The sequence below is a fragment of the Pristis pectinata genome, chromosome 1 (assembly GCF_009764475.1).
Source record: "Pristis pectinata isolate sPriPec2 chromosome 1, sPriPec2.1.pri, whole genome shotgun sequence".
Lineage (NCBI taxonomy): Eukaryota > Metazoa > Chordata > Chondrichthyes > Rhinopristiformes > Pristidae > Pristis > Pristis pectinata.
Window position 1 is genome coordinate 5,210,087 of NC_067405.1, and position 19,661 is coordinate 5,229,747.

At 45.6% G+C, this 19,661-nt stretch overlaps 1 protein-coding gene across 1 annotated transcript; it reads right to left on the reverse strand.

The window, feature by feature from the left end:
- Nucleotides 1-3,974: 3,974 nt before the first annotated feature.
- LOC127569652 (tubulin alpha-8 chain-like) lies at nt 3,975-16,353 on the reverse strand. The gene is made up of 4 exons (XM_052014455.1): nt 16,219-16,353; nt 12,355-12,577; nt 10,511-10,659; nt 3,975-5,296 (listed from the first exon to the last, which is right to left on the reverse strand). The coding sequence occupies exons 1-4, from the start codon at nt 16,219-16,221 to the stop codon at nt 4,322-4,324; spliced, it is 1,350 nt and encodes a 449-aa protein (XP_051870415.1). The 5' UTR covers nt 16,222-16,353; the 3' UTR covers nt 3,975-4,321.
- Nucleotides 16,354-19,661: the final 3,308 nt, after the last annotated feature.

A 19,661-nucleotide genomic window follows, 5' to 3' on the forward strand; every position in this document is an offset into this window, starting at 1 on the left:
CTTACCTCCAGTGCATACATTGTGTTGATCTCCAAGACAGCTGAATCAACAATGAACGCAAAGTGCTGGAGGAACTCAGCAGGTCAGGCAGTATCTATGGAGGGAAATAAAGAGTCGACATTTCGGGTTGAGACCCTTCATCAGGGCTGGAGAGGAAGAGAGCAGAAGCCAGAATCTCTCTCCCACTCCCAAACTCTATCGGGTTCATCTGTACACACACAGAGGTCTGTTTCCCACTAGTCATGATGCCCTTGGAAATTAGTGGTCCATGTGTGACACTTTATAATGCAAACATACTGATTTAATCAATCAATATAAAGAGCAGAGATGATTTGTTGAAACTATCAATAGCCTTTGCCATTTATAGACCAGGTGGCTCTGTGGAAGGAAGACGGGAGATGGTTGATGGGTGGGCTTTCTTCTATACTTGTGCAGCATTTGCCTCAAAGCTCTTGGAGCCCAGTTTCTTCTCATGAATTACTAGGGGATTGGGTGAAGTCATGGTATTCCCAGGTAAGGAATCAACTGAAGTTACTTCATTCAATTTTGACTCAGAAGGTACTGGGGATGGACAGGGCACAATTCTGATTTGTGTAATGAAACGGGAACTGAAAGGGTTAAGTTATAAGGTCAGGATATATAAACGTGTATTCCCTTGTGCTTGGGAGCTTGAGAGGGTGGAGTGAGGAGGTGTTTAAGATGACAAAGGATTGGCAGGATAGATAGAAATCATTTCTACTGGTGATGTGTCCAGAAGAAAGAGGCTCCAACCTCCAAATTAGAATTAGGTCATCAGCGGTGAAGTCCTGAGGCATTTGAGGAAATTTGGAACTCTCTCCTCATGTGTAATGAGGTCAGGTTGGAAACATTCAAGGCCGAGTTGTGGTTGGGCTGGTTTGGCAGTGATTATGTGGTTTGCTCATGATCTAATTGAATAGCGGAACAGGCTCAAGGAGATGAATGTCCCTGTACTCTTCTGATCCCAGACAGAAGCCTAATAACACCAGTAAGTCCAATTTAAAAGGCAATGAAGAACTGGGAACTGTGCAGTCTAACTTCTTGTTATCCATTTGGTTCTATGCAAATTGTAGCTGTTTATAATAATATATTTGTTTAAAGTCTTTGTATAAAGAATGCAAACAGCATGAGTTGCCAGCATACATAACAAGACTTTCTCTATTTAGTCTTTGTTTTATGCTGACTGGTTGCATCACAGTCTGGTACATCAATTCGAATGCACAGAAGTGTAAGAAGCTGCAGAGAGTAGTGGACTCAGCCCAATACATCATGGGCACATCCCTCCCCACCATCGGGAGTATCTACAGGAGGTGCTGCCTCAAGAAGGCACCATCCATCATCAAAGATCCCCACCATCCGGGCCATGCCATCTTCTCACAGCTCCCATTGGGCAGGAGGTACAGAAGCCCGAAGTCCCACACCACCAGGTTCAAGAACAGCTATGTCCCTTCAACCATTTGGTTCTTGAACCAACCAGCACAACTCTAATCACTGCAGTTTAGCAACACTATGACCATTTTGACCTCTTTGCACTACAATGGTCATCTGTTTTGTTCTAATTGCATTCTTTCCTGTAGATATTGTGTATGATTGATGTTTTTTTTATGAATGCTCCAGTTTCCTCCCACATTCCAAAGACGTACAGGTTAGGAAGTTGTGGGCATACTATGTTGGCACCACAAGCGTGGCGACACTTGCGGGCTGCCTCCAAAACATTCTACGCAAAAAATGTACTTCACTGTGTGTTTCGATGTACATGTGACTAATAAAGAAATCTTGTCATATCTGATGCTATGTGCCTGTGGTGCTGCTGCAAGTTTTTCATTGCACCTGTGCACACATGTACTTGTACATCTGACTTCGACTTTGAAATAAGAACAACCTTCCATTACCCCAGCAGATATTTCACCACTGCACTTGGACTCTTCTTAATTAAGTGTACTTATTTGATTTGTTGCTTCCTAAGGCATTGATACAAATCAGCTGTAGATCAGTTGGTAGCATTGTTGTTTCAGGGTTAAAAACTAGTCAGTTTAAGTCCCGCTTCATGGATTTAAGAACTTAACCTGGGATGAAGTCCTGGTGTAGCAGTAAAGGAGTCTAAGGTTTCTTCTTTCATATAAGATGTTAAATGGAAGCCCTGCCTGCATTTAGGGTGAATATAAAAAATACCAAGGCACGAATTTGAATAGCAGGGGAGCTCCCACCAGTGTTATGGTCATTACCTCATTCTGATCTAGAGGAGCCAGAAGGCTGCTGAGTTTCCAGTGTTACAACGTGAAACTCCATTTTAAAAGAACTTCATTGGTTACAAGGTCCCTTGGACCCTTTTTAGGTTTGCAATGTGCTTTCTCTCTGAGAGTATTACTGTCTTTCCCCTACCCTTTCCTGTCCACCTGAAGATTTGGAGGGCCTCAGTTTAATGTCTGTTCTGGAAGCAACAACTCTGATGTTGTGGTACTCCTTCCACACTGAATGGGAAGTGAGTCAAAGCTTTTAAGACACAACCTTTTGCCCTGAGGCGAGAGTTCTACCACTGGGAGTCTGTGAATGTGGGAGTGTCTTCTGCACATCCTGAGCTCTTGAGAACTATTATTGGTGAAAAATTATTGAGAACTATTAATGAGCAATTCTTATTAGAGTCATAGAGCAATACAGCATAGACACAGGCTCTTCAGCCCAATTCATCCATGCTGACCAAGATGCCCATCTAAGCTAGTACCATTTGCCTGCATTTGGCCCATATCCCTCTAAACCTTTCCTATCCATGTACAAGTCCAAATGTCTTTTAAAACCAACACCAAATGTTGTTATTATACCTGCCTCAACAACTTTCTCTAGCACATATTCTCTTCAAATTTCAGCACATCAGATCTATGGGTTCTGGGATCTCACAACAACTGAGGCAGGATCACACAGATCTTACTAATTTTTAGTGTATGGGCGTCATGGGCAAGCCCAACATTCAGATCATCCCCAGAACAGTGATGGGTGTGATTTAACACACAAAATGTTGGAGGAACTCAGCGGGTCAGGCAGCATCTGTGGAGGGAAATGGACAGTCGACGTTTCGGGTCGAGACCCTTCATCTGGACTGGAGAGAAAGAGGGGAGATCGCCGGTATAAAGAGGTGGGGGGAAGGGGTGAAGCAAGAGCTGGCAGGTGATAGGTGGATCCAGGTGAGGGGCTTGATAGGCAGGTGAGGATGGGAATGATGTCAGAAGCTGGGAGGTGATAGGTGGAAGTGACAGGGCTGAAGATGATGGAATCTGATAGGAGAGGAAGGTGGGGCAAGGAATAAAGGGAGGGAGGTGGGGAGGGGAACCAGTAGGAGGAGTGTGTGGGTGATGGGCAGATGGAGAGGGAGGGGAAAGAGATGGGGTGATGGGGGCCAGTTAGATCAGGGGGAAAGAGGGAAAGAAAAAGGAAAAATAGGGGAAAAGGGACAGAGGGGGAGCAGCTACCAGAAATGTGAGGATTCGATGCGGAATATGAGCTGTTGTTCCTCCAAGTTTCGTTTGGACGTGACCTGGCCATGGAGGAGGCCGAGGACAGTCACGTCTGTGTGAGAATGTGGAGTTGAAATGGCTGGCCACCGGGAGATCTGGCACGGCAGACAGAGTTGAGGTGCTCGACGAAGTGGTCCCCCAATCCGTGTCCGGTCTCACCGATAAGAGAGGAGGCCACACCGGGAGCACCGGATGCAACGTGCATTTAGCTTGTTAACCTAATTGAGGGGAATGTTTAAGGAGATTACAGCATCGATGTGAGGCAGGAGAGGAATAAAAAAGGCCTGAGCACAGAAAGATGGCAAGGTTCCTTCCTTGAAGGCTGTACATGAAGATGCTAGATCTTATTGTGACAATCCAAGTCACTTTTACCAATTCCAGATTCTTATTTCTGGAATTCCTTTTAAAATGAATTCATATTCCCAGGGTGGGAGTGCACTCATCGTCTATGGAATGTAATTACTTTATTATTGCAGGCTGTGACTAAGAAATGGAACATTTAGCATATCACAAGGCACCATGTCCACTGTAACAGTATACTCGATCTCCATGAGGAACATCAAAGGTATTTCCAATGCATTACTGCAGCAGTTACTTTCATTAGATGAAAACAGATGTGTTTCCAATTAAATATGCCAAACCGATCAGTCTAACATGCTCAACATTTTCAACTTTTTACACAATGATTAATTCAAGTGGAAAACACATTAAAGTCCTCAATAGTAATGTGGTTTCATTCAAATCTAATTTATGTAGCGCATAAGTGAAAAGATCTGCACGGGGATGGATGGAATTCAAAATTCCTCTCCATCATTATCATCCGCTGTGCTATCTGCACAGACCTCCTCGTAATCCTTCTCCAGGGCTGCTAGATCTTCCCGGGCCTCGGAGAACTCCCCCTCCTCCATACCCTCCCCAACATACCAATGCACAAAGGCGCGCTTGGCGTACATCAGGTCAAACTTGTGGTCGAGACGTGCCCAAGCTTCAGCGATGGCAGTGGTGTTGCTCAGCATACACACCGCACGCTGCACCTTGGCCAGGTCCCCACCAGGCACCACAGTGGGAGGCTGGTAGTTGATGCCAACCTTGAAGCCAGTCGGGCACCAGTCGACAAACTGGATGCTCCGCCTGGTCTTGATGGCTGCAATAGCAGCGTTGACATCTTTCGGCACCACATCACCCCGATACAGCAGGCAGCAAGCCATGTACTTGCCATGGCGAGGGTCACACTTGACCATCTGGTTGCCCGGCTCAAAGCAGGAACTGGTGATCTCAGCCACACTTAATTGCTCATGGTAAGCTTTCTCAGCCGAGATCACTGGAGCATACGTCACCAGAGGGAAATGGATTCGGGGATAAGGCACCAAATTGGTCTGGAACTCTGTCAGATCAACATTCAGAGCTCCATCGAAGCGAAGAGAAGCTGTGATCGACGACACAATCTGACCAATCAGCCTGTTGAGGTTTACATAGCCGGGGCGCTCGATATCCAGATTTCTGCGACAGATGTTGTAGATGGCCTCATTGTCCACCATGAAGGAACAATCGGTGTGCTCCAGTGTGGTGTGGGTAGTCAGAATGGCGTTGTAGGGCTCCACCACAGCTGTTGAGATCTGAGGAGCTGGGTAGATGCAGAACTCCAGCTTGGACTTCTTGCCGTAGTCAACGGAAAGACGTTCCATCAACAGGGAGGTGAAACCAGAGCCGGTACCACCACCAAAGCTGTGGAACACAAAGAAGCCTTGCAGCCCCGTACACTGGTCAGCCTGAGTGAGTAGAAGAGAAAGAGCAAAAGGAACAAACGTTAGCTCCCAAAGAGAAGCAAATGCTGCAAGATCTCGGCATCACAGGTAGACAGGGTGGTGAAGAAGGTGTTCAGCACGCTGGCCTTCATCAGTCAGGGCAATGAGTGCAGGAATTACGACATTATGTTGCAGTTGTATAAGTTGTTGGGGAGGCCACACGTCTACAGTTTTGGTCACCCCGTTATAGGAAAGACGTGGTTAAACTGGAAAGAGCGCAGAGAAGATTTACGAGGATGTTGCCAGGACCAGAGGGCCTGAGTTATAGGGAGAGGTTGGGCAGGCTGGGTCTTTATTCCTTGGAACGTAGGAGAATGAGGGGTGACCTTATGGAAATGTTTAAAATTATGGGAGGCATAGATAAGGTGGACGGTAACAGTCTTTTCCCCAGGGTTGGGGAGTCCAAAACTAGGGGGCATGGGTTTAGGGTGAGAGGGGCAAGATTTAAAAGGGACCTGAGGGGCAACTTTTTCACACAGAGGGTGGTGAATATATGGAATTAGCTGCCAGAGGAAGTGGGTGAGGCAGGAACAATAGTATCATTTAAGTACATGAGAACATAAGAAATAGGAGCAGGAGGAGGCCATCTGGCTCATCGAGCCTGTTCCGCCATTCAATATCATGGCTGATCTGGCCGTGGACTCAGCTCCACCTTCCTGCCTTTTCCCCATAACCCTTAATTCCTCTACTATGCAAAAACTTATCTAATTTGTTTTAAATTTATTTAATGAGGTAGCCTCCACTGCTTCCCTGGGCAGAGAATTCCACAGATTCACTACCCTCTGGGAAAAGCAGTTTCTCCTCATCTCCATCCTAAATATTTAACCCTGAATCTTGAGGCTATGTCCCCCAGTTCTAGTCTCACCTGCCAGAGGAAACAACTTTCTTGCCTCTATCTTATCTATCCCTTTCATAATTATATATGTTTCTATAAGACCCCCTCTCATTCTTCTAAATTCCAGCAAGTATAATTCCAGGCGACTCAATCTCACCTCATAGGCTAACCCCCTCATCTCCCGAATCAATGGAGACCAGAACTGCACGCAGTACTCCAGGTGCGGCCTCACCAGTACCCTGTACAGTTGCAGCATAACCTCCCTGTTCTTTAATTCAATCCCTCTAGCAATGAAGACCAACATTCCATCTGTCTTCTTAATAACCTGTTGCACCTGCAAACCAACCTTTTGCGATTCATGCACAAGGACTCCCAAGTCCCTCTGCACAACAGCATGCTGCAATCTTTCACCATTTAAATAATAATCTGATCTTCTATTTTTCCTTCCAAAGTGGATGACCTCACATTTACCAACATTGTACTCCATCTTCCCACTCACTTAACCTGTCTATATCTCTCTGCAGACTCTCCACATCCTCTGCACAATTTGCTTTTCCATTCAATTTAATGTCATCAGCAAACTTAGATACACGACACTCTGTACCCGCTTCCAAATCCTTAATGTATATTGTTAACAGTTGCAGGCCCAGCACCGACCCCTGTGGCACCCCGCTCACCACTGATTGCTAACCAGAGAAACACCCATTTATCCCAACTGTCTGCCTTCTATTGGTTAACCAATCCTCTATCCATGCTAATACATTACCCCCAACTCCATGCATCCTTATCTTATTGATAAGCCTTTTATGTGGCACCTTATCGAATACCTTCTGGAAATCCAAGTATACAACATCCACCTGTTCCCCTCCATCCACTGCACTCATATATCCTCAAAGAACTCCAGTAAGAATGTCAAGCAGGACCTGCCCTTCCTGAATCCATGCTGTGTCTGCCTGATGGAACCACTTCTATCCAGATGTCTTACTATTTCTTCCTGAATGATAGCTTCAAGCATTTTCCTGACTACAGATGTTAAGCTAACTGGTCTATAGTTACCTGCCTTTTGCCTACACCCTGCTTTAAACAGTAGTATGACATTCGCTGTCTTCCAATTCACCGGGACCTGCCCAGAGTCCAGAGAAGCACTTGGATAGGTACATGGAGGGGTGGGGCTTGGAGGGATATGGGCTGAATGCAGGAAATTGGGACTAGCTGGGTGGGCACCATGGTCAGCATGGACCTGTTGGGCTGAAGGGCCTCTATCCATCCTGTATTGCTCTATGACTGTCAATAAAGGCATCTGGATCACAAGAATATTTCAGGAAAGCCAGCAGTTCCTGACCTCCTTGATAATGGATGGAGCATCATTACAGGTCCTTACTTCCTCTTAGACATAGAGTCCTAGACTAGAGTCATGCAGCATGGAAACGGGCCCTTCAGCCCAACTCATTCACACTGACTGAGGTCCCATCTAAGCCAGTTCGATTTGCCCGCGTTTAGCCCATATCCCTCTAAACCTTTCCTATCCGTGCATGTACTGGCAGAGGCAAAAATTCCATTTAAAAATTCCTGGGATTAAATGGGAAAAGTACTCTGGAAAACTCCTCAGATGATTGTTTTACTGATGTGAAAGTGAGTTACATAGAACATAGAACACTACAGCACAGTACAGGCCCTTTGGGCCACAATGTTGTGCCGACATTTTATCCTGCTCTAAGATCTATCTAACCCTTCCCTCCCACACAGCTCCCCATTTCTCTATCATTCATGTGTCTATCTAAGAGTGTCTTAAATGTCCCTAATGTAACTGTCCCCACAACCTCTGCCGGCAGTGCATTCCATGCACCCACCACTCTGTGTGTAAAAAAACTTACCCCTGACATCCCCCTTATATCTTCCTCCAGTCACCATAAAATTATGCCCCCTCGTGTTAGCCATTGTCACCCTGGGAAAAAGTCTCTGACTGTCCACTCGATCTATGCCTCTTATCATCTTGTGCACCTCTATCAAGTCCCCTCTCATCCTCCTTCTCTCCAAGGAGAAAAGCCCCAGCTCACTCAACCTATCCTCATAAGACATGCTCTCCAATCCAGGCAATATCCTGGTAAATCTCCTCTGCACCCTCTCTAAAGCTTCCACATCCTTCCTATAATGAGGCAACCTGAGCTGAACACAATACTCCAAGTGTGGTCCAATCTGAGTTCTATAGAGCAGCAACATTACCTCGCGGCTCTTGAACTCAATACCCCAACTAATGAAGGCCAACACTTAAGGCCTTCTTAACAACTCTATCGACCTGCGTGGCAACCCTGAGGGATCTATGGACGTGGACCCCAAGATCCCTCCGTTCCTCCACACTGCTTGATCCTATTCACCAAGGACTTCTCATGCCCCCTTCTAGCTCTCCTAAGTCCATTCTTAAGCTCTGTCCTGGCTACCTTGTAACTCTCCAGAGCCCTGTATGATCCATGCTTTCTAAACCTCAGGTAAGCTTCTTTCTTCCTTTTGACAAGACATTCTACATCTCATGTCAACCACGGTTCCTTCACTCTACCATCCTTACCCTGCCTCAATGGGACAAACCTATCCAGAGCCCCATGCAAGTATTCCTTAAACAACCTCCACATTTCCGCTGTGCACTTCCCCAAGAACATCTGTTCCCAATTTACGCTCCCAAGTTCCTGCCTAATAGCATCATAATTCCCCCTCCCCCTGTTAAATACTTTCCCCTATCATCTGCTCCTATCCCTCTCCAAGGCTATGGTAAAGGTCAAGGAGTTATGGTCACTATCTCCAAAATGCTCTCCCACCAAGATATCTGAAACCTGATCAGGCTCATTGCCCAGTACCATGTCCAGCATGGCCTCTCCTCTAGTCGGCCTGTCCATATACTGTGTCAGGAATCCTTCCTGTACACACTGAACAAACTCCGCCCCATCTATCCCCTTTACACTAAGGAGGTGCCAATCAATATTAGGGAAGTTGAAATCACCCATGACAACAACCCTGTTATTTTTGCACCTCTCCAAAATCTGCCTCCCGATCTGCTCCTCAGAATCTCTGCTGCTATTGGGGGGTCTGTAGAATACTCCCAATAGAGTGATCACTCCCTTCCTGCTTCTGACTTCCACCCACACTGACTCAGTGGATGATACCGCCAGGACGTCCTCCCTTTCTACAGCTGTGACACTGTCCCTGATCGGCAAAACCACTCCCCCACTGTACAGAGGATCAGAATCAGAGTCAGAATCAGATTTATTATCACTGACATACGACGTGAAATTTGTTGTTTTGCAGCAGCAGTACAGTGCAAGACATAAAGTTATTATAAATTACAAAAATAAATAAATAGTGCAAAAAACCCCAGAATAACGAGATAGTGTTCATGGGTTTGTGGATCGTTCAGAAATCTGATGGTGGAGGGGAAGAAGCTGTTCCTGAATCGTTGAGTGTGGGATGTAAGAAGGAATGTGGATGGGTTAAGGTGAATGGACAAAGATCTGACAAATGTGGGAAAATGTGAAATTCTCTATTTTGGCATATTATCTAAGCAGTGAGAGTTTGAGTAGATCTGAAAGACAGAGGGATCTAAATGTCCTCGTGAGATTTGCAAAATGCTGGTATGTGGGTGCAGCAAGTAACGAGAAAAGCTGACAGAGTTGGGAGGTTGGTGTAGGTTATAAAAGAGCACCACTGAGATCACATCTGGAGTACTGAATGCAGAAGTGCTCTCCTTATTTAGGAAAAGAGACCGTAAATCAAGATTTGAAGCACTTTGAACAGCACACACACACGCACACACACACACACACACACACACACACACACACACACACACACACACACACACACACACACACCCATCAGACAGAACCACACACACACAGAGTCAGACAGATCCACATACGCATACACACACAACACAGTCAGATAGAACCACACACACATACGTATACAGTCAGACAGAACCCCCCCAACACACACACACACACACACACACACACACCCATCAGACAGAACCACACACACACAGATTCAGACAGAACCACATACGCATACACACACAACACAGTCAGATAGAGCCACACACACATACGTATACAGTCAGACAGAACACCCCAACACACACACACACACACACACACACACAGAGTCAGACAGAACCACACACACACACACACACACACACACACACAGAGTCAAACAGGACCACACACACAGACACCCATATGCGCGCGCACACACACACACACACACACACACACACACACACACACAAGCACTCAATACACAACAGACTCATATCATTCCACGACTGAACCTTACACCCTAAATATCCATACCAGTTTCCGAAGTCTCTCCAAGACGGGATCAATCAGTTCCTTGCCAATGGTGTAGTGCCCACGGGCATAATTGTTGGCAGCATCTTCCTTGCCAGAGATGAGCTGCTCAGGATGGAAGAGCTGGCGATAGGCACCAGTACGGACCTCATCTGAACAAAGAATGGGAACAACATCAACTCAGCTTGGCTTGTGCGGAATATAGAGAAGCTGTTGTTGTTCCCCTTACAGCAGAGAAGATTAAGGGGAGATTTAACAGAGGCAGTCAAAATTATGAAAGGTGTTGATAGATCAGGTGAAACACTGTTTCTACTGACAGATGGGGTCAGTAAATAGATGCACAGATTTGAGGTACTTGGTAAGAGGGGAAGATGAGAAGATTGTTGTGATCTGGAATCGCGGAGTGCAGAAAGGGGGGGACTAATTAGAGAGATTGTTGAAATGGCTGATGCAGGCACAACACAGCAGACAGATCCTGCTTTGTATCATTCCTTCTCTTCAGGCACTTGGCTGTGGATCATTTCAACATTCAAATGAAAGTGAACACATCTATGCAATGGAAGATAAAAATTATACCCATCTTCAACCCCTTCAGCTGCTTTTCCAACCAGTTTTAATATTTATCTTTAACCTCAAAGTAGAGATGACAAAATACTCTAATGGGTTTTAATTCTTGCACCAGTAGATGGCAGTGGACATCATCTTGACTGTCTTGACAGTCCCATCACAATTTGCTACTCATAAGGACTGGTCTCCTACCACCTGGTGGTTTGAACACAACTGGATGTTCAGGGTAGAGATGTTCCTGTGAGATAGATGGCAACTGCTCTGCCCGAGACCGCAAGAAACTGCAGAGAGTTGTGGACACAGCTCAGCACATCACAGAAACCAGCCTCCCCTCCATGTCTACACTTCTCACTGCCCCGGTAAAGCAGCCAACATAATCAAAGACCCCACCCATCCCGGACATTCTCTCTTCTCCCCCCTCCCATTGGGCAGAAGATACAAAAGCCTGAAAGCACGTACCACCAGGCTCAAGGACAGCTTCTATCCCGCTGTTATAAGACTATTGAATGGTCTCCTTGTACGATAAGATGGACTCTTGACCTTACAGTCTACCTCTTTATGACCTTGCACCTTATTGTCTGCCTGCACTGCACTTTCTCTGTAATGGTAACACTTTATTCTGCATTCTGTTATTGTTTTCCCTTGTACTACCTCAATGCACTGTTGAAATGAATTGATCTGTATGGATGGCATGCAAAACAAAGTTTTTCACAGTACCTCGGTACATGTGACTATAATAAACCAATTTACCAATTTTCAATTTGTCCTTTCTTGGGACAGCACTTTTAAAGAATTGGAATTGGAATTGGTTTATTATTGTCACTTGTACTGAGGTACAGTGAAAAACCTTTCTTGCATACCGTTCGTACAGGTCAAATCATTACACAGTGCATTGTGGTAGTACAAGGGAAAACAATAACAGAATGCAGAAAACAATAACAGTGTTACAGCTACAGAGAAAGTGCAGTGCAGGCAGACAATAAGGTGCAAGGCCATAACGTGGTAGATTGTGAGGTCAGGAGTTCATTTTATCGTACTAGGGGACTGTTCAATAGTCTTATAACAGTGGGACAGAAGCTGTCCTTGAGCCTGGGGGTATGTGCTTTCAGACTATCCAATTAACCCCACTACCCTCCTACTGCATTGCACTGCAAGGAACTTCTTTTTCAGAAATGTATTCAATTGTCTTTGTAGTTACTGATGAATCCAGTTTCAGATAACAGAGAACCAGATTCTCACTGCTAAGTATCAACCTTCTAGTCATTGAACATTTCCATTACCGATCACAGATGGTTCCAGGTCCAGAAAGATCGCCCTGGGCACATGTTTCCCAGACCCCATCTCACAGAAGAAGGTGTCGAATGAGTCGTCAGCCTCCGCGTTGCTTTTGCCGTCCAGTCTATGGCCATTGGGCTGGATGCCATGTTCGAGACAGTACAGCTCCCAGCAGGCATTGCCCATCTGGACACCAGCCTGGCCAACATGGATGGAGATACATTCACGCTGTGGGAGAAGTGAGTTATTCTATTAGTTTATTATTCATCTGAGGGAAATGGATGTCCTGAGCTAGGTCTAGACCTTAGTGCCCATCCCTAACTGCATCCTAACTACTTAAGAAGCCACTAAGGACCCTCACCTTCCGAGACATGCCCCCTTCATGTTACTACATCAGGGAGGAGGTACAGGAGACCTACACTCAGCGATTCAGGAACAGCTTCTTCCCGTCTGCCTTCAGATTTCTGAACGGTCCATGAACCTATGAACACTACCTCGTTATCCCTTTTGTTTTTGCACTATTTATTTATTTTTGTAATTTATAGATTTTTATATCTTACACTGTACTGCTGCCGCAAAACAACACATTTCATATCATATAAGTTAGTGATTCTGATTCCTGAAAATGGAGGATAGTCAAGAGAGACATGCACTGATTAGTTAGCATCAACCCCAGATGGATTAGTAATAAGAGCTGGAAATGTCCAGGTCAGAAATGGCCTTTCAGTCCAATAACCTTAAATGCTGCTTGATCTGCTGAGCACTTGCAGCGTTCTCTGTTTAAAACCCAGCTTTACCCCATTCACAGAGTCCGCACTTGTTTTCTGGCTCTGTGCAAGAAGATGGTTTGGATCGATTATTGACCACATGAACTTTGCATTGCGATGCCCAGCCTCTGAACAGTTTAATTTAAGCAGAAGATGTTCAGAGTCAGAAAGAGTACACAAGGCTTACAGAAAGATATCTTTAGTAGTCACATGTACATCGAAACACACAGTGAAATGCATCTTTTGCGTAGAGTGTTCTGGGGGCAGCCGCAAGTGTCGCCACACTTCTTGTGCCAACATAGCATGCCCACAACTTCCTAACCCGTACATTTTATCTTCTCTTATGTCTCATGGGGAAAGGTTGAGCGAGTTCGGGCTTTTCTCTTTGGAGTGATGCAGGATGAGAGGTGACTTGATAGAGGTGTATAAGATTATGAGGGGCATAGATAGAGTGGACAGCCAGCACCTTTTCCCCAGGGCGGCAATGGCCAATACCAGAGGACATCCGTTTAAGGTCAGAGGAGGAATGTTCAGGGGAGATGTCAGAGGTAGGTTCGTTACACAGAGAGTGGTGGGTGCCTGGAATGCACTGCTGGGGGTGGTGGTAGAGGCTGATACAATGGGGACATTTAAAAGGCTCTTAGATAGGCACATAGAAGTAAGAAAAATGAAGGATTATGGGCTGTGCAGGAAAAAAAGGTTCGATTGATTGTGGAGAAGGTGTTTATATAGGTCAGCACAATATCATGGGCCAAAGGGCCTGTACTGTGCTGTACTGTTCTATGTTCTAAACTGCTTTTCCCAGAGCGCAGTGAATCTGTGGAATTCTCTGCTGTAGAGGCTACCTCATTAAATATATTTAAGAGACAGTTAGATAGATTTTTGCATAGCAGGGGAATTAAGGGTTATGGGGAAAAGGCAGGTAGGTGGATCTGAGTCCATGGCCAGATCAGCCATGATCTTATTGAATGGTGGAGTAGGTTTGATGGGCCAAATGGCCTCCTCCTGCTCCTATTTCTTATGTTCTTATGAGGGGCATACATTGGGTGAATGGACATAGTTTTTTTCCCAGGGTTGGGGAATCAAGAACTTGATGGCATAGGTTTAGGGCGAGAGGGGAGAGATTGAATAGGAACCTGAGGAGCAACTTTTTCACCCAGAGGGTGGCCCGTATATGGAACGAGCTGCCAGAGGAAGTGGTTGAGGCAGGTACAATAACAACATTTAGAAGACACTTGGACAGGTACATGGATAGGAACGGTTTAGAGGGATATGCGCCAAATGCGGGCAAATGGGACTAGATTAGGTGGACATCTCGGTCGGCATAGACCAGTTGGGCCGAGGGGCCTGTTTCCCTGCTGTATGACTCTGTGACTCTGATCAAAGAAAGAGAAAGAGAGAAAGGATGAGAAGGAGAAATGAAAATGATCGTGGAAAAAAAGACAAAAAGATAAAAAGGAACAGAGGCAAGGGAAGGGAAAGGGAAAGAGATCAAGAGAGGTATTCCCATGTTGAGCTTCCTTTGTGGATACACATACGTGTACACATATGGACATACACAGGCATGCACACACGCATACATTCAGCTGATTCCTGCCTAGACATGGATCCCAGTGCAACGCAAGTGTTGGCAGCAGCAAGTTGTGCACAGGTGTCGGTGTAACTACAGCCCAAATTCCACAGACGCCAGAAGACTGCTGAATGGAAACAGAAGGTGGCCAATCACAGCACTGCCAGGAAATGGGGGAGATTGGCAGAAGGCCAAGAGAAAGGGCGAAAAATGCACTTTGCAAAAAAACTTATAAAGCTCCCATTTCACGGCTAGTTGCCGTCACACAATTGGAATGCGTTGCACACAGCTAACCTGAACGTGTTAGATTAGGTTAATATAAACCATTTGCCTCTTCATGATAAAGTTGCATTAACCCAGTCAAAAAAGTCCCATCTGCAGATTTTTAAAATGTACACAGAGCCTGAGATAAGCTCTGAACTCAGCCAAGTTCTGAATCCCCCCTTCGCTCCTTCTTAAATCACATTTTTTCAAATTCAGAAATGGCCCCTAAGAAGCAATAAAAGGAATGAGAGTGAAGCAGGACACACACTTACACACTCACACACTCACACACACACACTCAGACACACACTCAGTCTCACACACACACACGAAACAGACACTCAGAGAAACACACACACGCACACACTCAGACAGCAACACACACACAGTCACTTAGAAACACACGCACACACTCAGACAGAAACACACACACAGAAAGCCACACAGTCACTCAGAAACACACATACACACACACGCGCACGCACACATGCACACACACGCACGCGCACGCACACACGCGCACACACGCACACATGCAGTCAGACCTGCAGACAGACAGATACACACAGACACAATCAGACAGAAACACACAGAGTCAGTCAGACCTACAGACAGACAGATACACACACACACACACACACACACACACACACACTCCCAAATACATACTCAGAAAGACAGAAACACACACAGGCACACACACTGTCAGACAGACACATTTCCACTTGCATTAGATTCTCCAACACAGGGGAAAGTGCACCCCTTAAAAATTTGCAGCATTTTTTAGTTTGTGTTAAGTGGTTGGCTTTCATTGTCAGTGCATAGCTGCAGTTGTGATAGCTGGCAACTCGAACTCCCGTGACTTGGACTGTCCCTGGGATGACCTAGCCCCCAAAGATAGGCGCACATGGAGAGTTCAGTGAGGATGAGGACTCCCTGGAGAATTAGCCCAAGTGGACACTGAGATCGTCTCCCTTTACTCAAAAGAAATCCTTCCCTGACTCCAGCAGAATTTTTGGGGCCCTCAGTTTAGCCGTACTTAAAGCAATTCGATGAAACCCTTACTCTCTGACTTCACCCCGAGTAACTGCTCCCCAAACTGTCTCCCCATTGTTTCCCATCAGAGTGATCCCTCCTCTGTAACCAGAACTGACCCCTAAGACAACAGCTTGGGTTCACATCATCAGATTAAAAGAAATCGTAACACTCCACCTTTAGTTTCAACAGTTTAAAGGTTTGGGTCCACCAGCTGTGTTCAAGCCACTTACCATTTTAAATGTCCTTCCTTCTCGCTGTGTCTCTTTATCTCTCTCTCAACTGCCTGAGGTGGGATGAGAGATTGTACGAAAGCCAACCACCTCAGACAGGGAACAATAGAGAATGAGCCAGAGGTAGAAGAAAACGGAAAACAGCTGTCCCGGGACCTTATTTATACAGCTGTGCACGTCACAGAATGGGGGATTGGTTTAGAAAAAACATCATGGCAATCAAAAGTACTAAATGCTATGATTATATGAAAGGGGGTTACAGGGAAGATGAATTTAAAAAAACCTTTCAACTCCAATAGGCTGAGGGTTAGTGTGCCTGGTCACAATATGCAAAAGATGCTGAACAACAGAACATTAACAAACTCATTTGCATACATCTATTCTACGGTGCAAATAGATCAAATGGCTTCTGGGTGCAACGCACCTTCTCGGAAGTGATGGAAGGGAGAGGGGAAGAAAAAGTGAGAGAGAAAGGGAGAAAAAGAGGTAAAAGTGATGGAGAGGAGGAGAAAAACTTGAGCGATGTGGAATCAGATCAGAAGCAGGTTTATCATCTGTGACTTAGATGACGTGAAATTTGTTGTTTTTGCGGCAACAGTACAGCGCAAAGGCATCAAATTATGAAAAAATTACAAAAGTAAATAAACAGTGCAAAAAAAAAGGAATAACGAGGTAGTGTTCATGGGTTCATGGACCGTTCAGAAATCTGATGGCGGAGGGGAATAAGCTGTTCCTGAATCATTAGGTCTTCAGGCTCCTGTACCTCCTCCCCGATGGCAGTAACGAGAAGAGGGCATGTCCCGGGTGGCGAGGGTCCTTAGTGACGGATGCTGCCTTCTTGAGGCACCGCCTCTTGAAGATGTCCTCGATGGCGGGGAGGGTTGTGCCTGTGATGGAGCTGGCTGAGTCTACGACCCTCTGCAGGATTGGGTCAGTGTCCATAACAGTGCGTTAAACAATTGCTGGTCAGTATTTTCTGTGTATATTTTCATGAATAAGGTTTATTTTTGAAGTAAAAACTGGCCAAAATATGTTCCACACATGGGCCATAGCGTCATAGAGCACTACAGCACAGAAACAGTCCCTTTGGCCCATCTAGTCCATGCCAGCCTGGTTTTCTACCTAGTCCCATCTATCTGCGCCTGGACCATATCCCTCCGTACCTCTCTCATCCATGTACCTATCCAAACCTCTCTTAAATGTTACAATTGAACACGCATCCACCACTTCCGCTGGCAGCTCGTTCCACACTTGCACCACCCTCTGAGTGAAGAAGTTCCCCCTCAGATTCCCCTTAAATATTTCACCTTTCACCCTAAACCTATGACCTCTAGTTCTAGTCTTAGGGGAACCTGAGTGGAAATTTCAACCTGAGAGGAAAAAGCCTGCATGCATATATATACCCCTCATAGTTTTGTATACCTCTATAAGATCTCCCCTCATTCTCCTGTGCTCCAGGGAATAAAGTCCGAACCTATTCAACCTATCCCTATAACTCAAGTTCTGGCAACATCTGTGTAAATTTTCTCTGCACTCTTTCAAGCTTATTGATATCTTTCCTGTAGGTAGGTGACCAGAACTGCACACAATACTCTAAATTTGGCCTCACCAAAGTTTTATACAACTCCAACATAACAGCCCAACTCCTGTACTCGATGCCCTGATTTATGAAGGCCAATGTGCCAAAAGCTCTTTTTATGACCCTATTTACCTGGGATGCCACTTTCAAGGAATTATGGATCTGTATTCCCACATCCCTCTGTTCTACCACACACCTCAGAGCCCTACCATTCACTGTGTAAGTCTTACCCTGGTTTCTCCTCCCAAAGTGCATCACCTCACACTTGTCTGCATTAAATTCTATCTGCCATTTTTCAGTCCATTTTCCCGGCTAGTCCAGATCACGCTGCAAGCTTTGATAGCCTTCCTCGCTGTCCACTATGCCCCCAGTCTTGGTGTCATCCACAAATTTGCTGGTCCAGTTTACCACATTATCATCTAAATCATTAATATAGATGATAAACAACAATGGACCCAGCACTGATCCCTGCAGCACACCACTAGTCACAGGCCTCCAGTCAGAGAGACAACCATCTATTACCACTCTCTGGCTTCTCCCACTAAGCCAACGTTGAATCTATTGAGGAAACTTCTGTAGTACATGCCTAAGGCATACGTCTTGTGCACGGCTGCATCAGGCTACATTGAGGTAACATCTTACTTACCTGAGCACTGTCAGTGCAGATGTATGAAGGAGATCTGGTGTGTTTGGGAGTCAGAGTTTGATGGGGAAGGCCAGGGAAATGGACCAGAAGTGGTTGGGGTGAGGGTTAGGGAGAGAATTGCAGTGAGAACCAATTGTTGGGGATTGGTGTGGACAGCAGGTGGCCAAAGGTCATAGAGTCACAGTTATACAGCATGGAAACAGGTCCTTTGCCCCAACTCATCCAGGCCAACCAAGTTGTCTACCTGAGCTAGTCCCATTTGCTTGTCTTGACCCCTGTTCCTCAAAACCTTTTCTATCCATGTACCTCTATTTCCTCAGGAGGCTAAAGAAATTTGACATGTTGCCATTGACCCTCACCAACTTTTATCGATGCACCATAGAAAGCATCCTATCCGGATGCATCACGGCTTGGTATGGCAACTGCTCTGCCTGTGATCACAAGAAACTGCAGAGAGTTGTGAACACAGCTCAGCACATCACGGAAATCAGCCTCCCCTCAATGGACTCTGTCTGCACTTCTCGCTGCCTCGGTAAAGCAGCCAACATAATCAAAGACCCCACCCACCCCGGACGTTCTCTCTTCTCCCCCTCCCATTGGGCAGAAGATACAAAAACCTGAAAGCACGTACCACCAGGCTCAAGGACAGCTTCTATCCCACTGTTACAAGACTATTGAATGGTTCCCTAGTACGATGAGATGGACTCTTGACCTCACAATCTACCTTGTTATGACCTTGCACCTTATTGTCTGCCTGCACTGCACTTTCTCTGTAGTTGTTACACTTTACTCTGAATTCTGTATTGTTTTACTTTGTACTACCTCAGTGCACTGTGTAATGAATTGATCTGTATGAACGATATGCAAGTTTTTCACTGTACCTTGGTACATGTGACAACAATAAACCAATTCTAATTCCAATTCCAAATGTCCATTTGCAATGTTAGAGGGAAAAAGCCAGGGCAGGGATTCAATCAACATTTCTAAAAAAAACTCTGGTCATTATCACATTGTGGGATCTTGCTGTCTAACCTGGCCAAGACATTTCTCACATTACAGCAGTGAGTTCACTCCCAAAAGGACTGTAATGTGCTACTGTTTCATCCTGAAAGGGGAACTGGAAGTACCATACCATTGCAAGCCTAAATAGAGTCACAGAGTCATACAGCACGGAAGCAGGCCATTCGGCCCAACTCGTTCGTGCTGTCCAAGTTGCCT